The 6,069-nt window shown below is 31.6% G+C and overlaps 1 protein-coding gene across 1 annotated transcript; it reads left to right on the top strand.

Moving 5' to 3' along the window:
- On the top strand, positions 1,337-5,461 carry LOC107621781 (probable LRR receptor-like serine/threonine-protein kinase At3g47570). Its single transcript, XM_016323782.2, has 2 exons — positions 1,337-3,944; positions 4,932-5,461. Exons 1-2 carry the CDS (start codon positions 1,367-1,369, stop codon positions 5,336-5,338), a joined length of 2,985 nt encoding a protein of 994 aa, XP_016179268.1. The 5' UTR covers positions 1,337-1,366; the 3' UTR covers positions 5,339-5,461.

The raw sequence follows: 6,069 nt of genomic DNA, 5'->3' as shown, positions 1-6,069 counted from the left end.
TAGGAATATCCATGAATATCATAGACTACTAATCTACTACATCGCTTTCCTTTGCACTTTTTTCCAATCTTAACGATAAATTAAATAACGAGACTTACTGGAGGACATGAATAAAAATATCGTTAGTACATTAGCAAATAATTACCAAATAAAATATAAAAATATTAATTTTTATATTTTTATTTTTTTATATTTTATTTTCAACATCTTATTTTATTATATTCTTAGAACCAAACCTAACTTTAAAAATAAACAAAAGTCCAATATGGCGCTGTGATCATTTTTCCGAAAAATGTTTCTTCTCCATGTATTATAACTACTTATGCAAGAGACTAGTTTATGTATATCTTGTATCAATTTAGTTTTTATTTAGATTTAGAAAAATAAGAGTGATAAATATTAAGTTTCAAACTAATTTAGTTGTTATGTGTCAGGAACTTCATTTTAAGAAAAATACACGCACAAACAATTTTATAGTTGGTTAGATTTATGAAAATGAAAATTGAATGACAAAATATTTTCTAGTCAATTATGTTGCCAAATTAAATGGTAACATTGGTGGCTAATAAGTGGAGGAAAATTGAAGGAAATTATATTTTCAACAAGGTAATTTAGTAATTTTAAAATAATAATTTTTTTATAAATAAGATAGTTATTCACGTGATATTTTTATATAAAAATAATAATTAAAATATAAATATATATTTTATTAAAAAATTTAATTAAATATGTTAAATTATCTAACAATTCTGAATTATTATTTTTACGTGAAGATGTGAATATAAACATCAAAAGTAAGTTGAATGAGTCAAGTGCAGATCAAAAGTAAGTTGAATGAGTCAAGTGCCTTGCTGCTTGGACATAAATACTATTAAGTAAAACACTAAAGTTCATCAAGACCCTTGTGAGTATCATGGACCACTACATCGCTTTCCATTGCACTTTTTTCCATTCTCAAGTCTTAACACAAATGTCGACATTCAAGTGTTGGCACTTTGGAAATTCACATCCAAAAACTTGTGTTCACCTGCACACAGTTATTCTAATATTAAGATTTAGATAAATAATTTAAATGTATAATATATTTTTACTTTATTGAATTAATTTTAGAATCATTATTCACATTATTCACAAAAATAATTGTTTATCTAACAAAATCCCATTCTAAAACATATGCTGAAATGTTGATATGTCTAGCTTTTTGGTTACGTTTATGACTCATTCTCCCTTCCCAAGCAAAAACAACGATATATCAAACAAACGCGTGAAGCAATGCAAGTAAATATTTTCACTTATAAATATCTGTATGCGTATTCATTAAGGAACCATGAGTTCCAACTCAACACATAGTTAAATACTTAAATTCATGACAACAATGTTGTTGCTCCTTTGTTTCCTACTCGTTCATATTAGTGGCATTGCATGCAACTTTGCCACAGACAAAGAAGCCCTTCTTTCATTCAAATCCAAAGTCATTGACCCCCAAAACACACTCTCAACTTGGACGACAGACTCCCACCATTGCGAATGGTACGGTGTGAAGTGCTCCAATATTGGAAGAAGGGTCAAATCTCTGAATCTAAGAGGACTGAGCCTCTCTGGAAAACTACCCTCTCAACTCTCGAAACTCACTTACCTTCACTCACTTGACCTCTCTGCCAACTCATTCCATGGCCAAATTCCACCAGACATTTCTTACCTTTCCCTTCTCAATATCCTTTTCTTATCTTCCAACAATCTCAGCGGCTCAATTCCACCGCAGTTGGGACAACTCAAACGTTTACATAGCTTGGATTTGTCTGTGAATAATCTCACGGGTGAAATCCCTTCAACGTTGTGCAATCTCTCATCTCTTAAGTATCTTGCCATTGCAAGGAATCACTTGTCAGGTGAAATTCCAACTCAAATAGGCAACCTTGGCAATCTTTCGCAGCTTCAGCTATCGGAAAATGATCTCAGCGGCCAACTTCCCTCTTCACTCTTCCACATCTCTCAGTTAACATACTTGTCTGTCACATGCAACAATCTCTCAGGAAAGTTGCCAGCTTCTTTAGGATTTTCACTTCCAAATATAAAGAATCTCTCCCTTGCAACAAATAGGTTTGAAGGGCCGATTCCTCATTCCATATCCAATTCTTCACAACTTGAGTACCTTGATCTTTCTAACAACTTCTTTCATGGGAACTTGCCTTTCTTCAACAACTTTGAAAATCTTGTATACCTTACTCTTGGAAACAATTCTCTCTCTTCCACCACTTCCTTGAATTCTCAGTTCTTTGATTCCCTCACAAACTCAACTAAGCTTCAAGTTCTCATACTCTATCACAACAATTTGGCTGGAGAACTTCCAAGTTCTATTCAGAATCTGTCTACCAAACTATATTGGTTCTGTGTAGCTGATAATTTTCTCACTGGTAAGATTCCTCAAGGATGGAAGGAATTTCAACATCTTGAGTTTTTATCTTTTGAATCCAACCATTTCTCTGGTGAGTTGCCATCAGAGATCGGATCTCTAAGTAATCTGGTGGAACTTTCAATAGATGATAATGTATTGTCAGGGGAAATACCAGATATTTTTGGGAATCTCACTTCTCTGTCTACTATTTCAATGGCATACAACCAATTCACAGGTAGAATTCACCAAAGTATAGGACAATGCAAGTCACTAAACTTTCTTTATATTGGAATGAATAAGCTTGGTGGAACTATACCAAAGGAGATTTTCGACCTTCCTGGCTTAGTACACTTATCCGTTGGAGGAAACTCATTGCATGGATCAATTTCATCTGGCGTGAGTACCATGAAACAGCTTGAGATATTTGATGTTTCCAACAACCATTTTTCAGGTTCCATTCCTTCTGAAATAGGAGAATGTTCTACCTTGAAGATACTTGAGATGGGGAGAAACAATTTCAGTGGCTTAATCCCAACTCTAGGGAGTTTAGCATCCTTGGAGACTTTGGATCTTTCTTCAAACAACCTCGGTGGCATTATTCCTGAAAGTTTGGAGAAGCTGCAGGATCTAAATACATTAAATTTGTCTTTCAACCATTTGGAAGGACAAGTTCCCATGAAAGGTGTTTTCATGAACCTTAGCCAGGTTGATCTCCGTGCAAATGACATGCTTTGTAGCATTGACATGGAAATTGCAAGGAAGTTGGGGATACTTTTATGCCATGTGGGCAAAAAGAAGAGACATATTTTACTCCCTATCATTCTTGCAGTTATAGGTGCTACTATTCTTCTCATTTCAATGCTTTCTCTGTTGTGGATAGTAATATTCAAAAGGAGGAGAAGTAGAGAGAGTAATGTCAATTCAACATCTGCTCTAGTGATGGGATTACCTCAAAGTATGTCATACAATGAGATACGGATTGCCACAGAGAATTTCGCAGCTGAAAATTTGATCGGAAAAGGAGCATTTGGATCTGTTTACAAGGGCGAGTTCACCCTAGACAGCGGTGAAACCACCACCTTTGCTGTTAAAGTGTTGGACATGCAACAAAGCAAGGCTTGTAAGAGTTTCAATGCAGAATGTGAAGCTTTGAAGAATGCAAGGCACCGGAACCTAGTGAAGGTTATTACTTCTTGTTCCAGTCTTGATTCTAAGGGAGAGGATTTCAAGGCACTTGTTATGCAGTTTATGGCAAATGGAAACTTGGACATGTGGTTACACCCAAACGATGATGAGTCAGGATCATCTCTAACTTTGTTGCAAAGATTGAACATTGCCATTGATGTTGCTTCAGCTATGGACTATTTACACCATGATTGTGACCCACCAATAGTTCACTGTGATATGAAGCCAATGAATGTTCTTCTAGATGACGACATGGTTGCACATGTTGGAGACTTTGGATTGGCAAGGCTTCTTTCTGAAAATGCAACACACAAAGAAAGTGGCACACTTGGACTTAAGGGATCAATAGGCTACATTGCACCAGGTACAAAATATTGCTTCCATAAACCATATTAATCTTTATCTATTATATATTACTAATTTTACAATTAAAATATGCCACATATTATTCTCTCATTACAATTGAAATTAAAATTTTCTCTCTAAAATTAAAGAGTTTTTTCTTCTCTCTTTCCTTTTATCTATCTCTCGCATTTCTTCACTCACTATATCTCTCTTATATATCATTATCAATAACTAATTATAAATTTGACAATCAAAATATACAATATAACATTCTCTCATTGTATTTAAATTAAATTAAAATTAAACTTTAAATATAGCGATATTATATATTATATTTATATATTACTAACTAATTTAATAATCAAAATGTGTCACATGACACTCTCTTATTAAAATTAAGAGAAAATATTTTTCTCCAAAATTAGTAAATCCCCTTTTTAAAAGAATACTAATATTGTGATTAAAAGTTAGAATCAAGTTTCAATTATTATATTTTAAAAGATATTTTTGAGTTCATTATATAACTATCAATATAAATTTTTTTATACTAACATCTAATTATATTTTTATATACATAAAGAGAAATATATTATTTTTAAATTGCAAGCATAAAAATTAATTATTTCTATTTGTAAACTAGACTTAACACCTAATCAAATATAAAAATATACACGTTAAATTCTTTCAAATTTTAGATAACAAATATTAAAATTAATTATTAGTAAAAAATTAAACTCGTTCACATGAAAATAATAACTAAAAATCTTATTATTTGATTTTTTTATCTACGGAGACTCTGGTCTTCTTAGTCGATAATGACTTTTGTCTCCTACAATCTTTTTATAAGATAGAGTAGTTTAATTGTATAAACTTTTGTGCCATAATCTATAATTTCAAGACAAAATTGACCTAATTTTAAAATATTTATATTCGCATAATGTTATTATAGATAAAAATACTAATTCATTCTAATATTGGGGTTATATTTATCTATATACAATTTCAGAATACGGGGAAGGAGGGAAGGTTTCAACAAGTGGAGATGTGTATAGCTTCGGGATCTTAGTGCTGGAGATGTTCATAGGAAAAAGGCCAACTGATGAAATGTTCAAAGAAGGGTTATGCCTAAACAAATTTGCCTCAGCAATGGATGATCATGAGAATAAAGTAATAATGAAGGTTGGTGATGGAAGGTTTCTTACAAATGAGAGTAGTGAATATTCAACACAAAGCTATAGCATTGAGGTTGATAACCATAGTGTGCATCATTGGAGGCGCAAAGCAGAAGAATGTGTAGATGCAGTGATAAGAGTAGGGTTGTCATGTACAGCTCAACAACCTAAAGATCGTTGCACCATGAGAGACACCTCAATTAAGTTGCAAGCAATTAGAAAGTCTATGTTTGCCTTGTGAATTTGATATGATTTCATGCTCAAATTATTATGATTATTTAAATTAAATTAAATAATATTTTTTTTTAACATCAATAAAAGAAAAATCACAAAGAATATATAGTTTATTTTAGGATTAAGTACTGTACGATTTCGATCTTTAAGGTATAGATTGAATTTTTTTTTTCTTTCCAACCTTTTTTTTTGCATACAAAATTGTCCCTAAAATTTAACTTGATTTTAAATTCGTCTTTACTTTAGAGATCAAAATTATACGAAAATGGTGGCAGAAACGGAGACAAAGGTAGATTGTGGGCAGCTTCTTCTTCTTCTTCCTTTCTCCCTTTTTATTCTTCCATTTTCTCTTCACAGGAACAAAAACACTCTTTTTCTCTTATTTTTTTTATTTTATAATTTTTATGAGTAATTTGATTTAAAATTTTAATATTTAAATAAAAATAATTATTTTAAAATTTGATTTTAAACTTTAGGAACGATTCTGTATACAAAAAGAGCTTAGAAACAAAAAAAAATTTTAACTTATACCTGAAAAACTAAAATTGTATTTAACCCTTTATTTTACCTATGTAATTTTTTCTCGTAATCATCTAGTATATATATAGCTTGTGCGCAAATTCGCAAACCATGTATTTGTAAGAAGTATTTTTTCATTTATAGTATCTGCTTATGCTCTACTTAGCTTGCGGATGTTTTTTCTCCTAGTAACCGTGATTTATCATTTAAATTGAGATG

The sequence above is a fragment of the Arachis ipaensis genome, chromosome B10, assembly GCF_000816755.2.
Source record: "Arachis ipaensis cultivar K30076 chromosome B10, Araip1.1, whole genome shotgun sequence".
Taxonomy (NCBI): domain Eukaryota; kingdom Viridiplantae; phylum Streptophyta; class Magnoliopsida; order Fabales; family Fabaceae; genus Arachis; species Arachis ipaensis.
This window is presented reverse-complemented; position numbering and strand designations above follow the sequence as displayed.

Bases quoted from the DNA above. Each gene is read 5' to 3' on its own strand.
- LOC107621781 (XM_016323782.2), top strand. From the start codon at position 1,367: ATGACAACAATGTTGTTGCTCCTTTGTTTCCTACTCGTTCATATTAGT. The intron at 3,945-4,931 runs GTACAAAATATT...ATACAATTTCAG, and splicing joins AATAGGCTACATTGCACCAG to AATACGGGGAAGGAGGGAAG.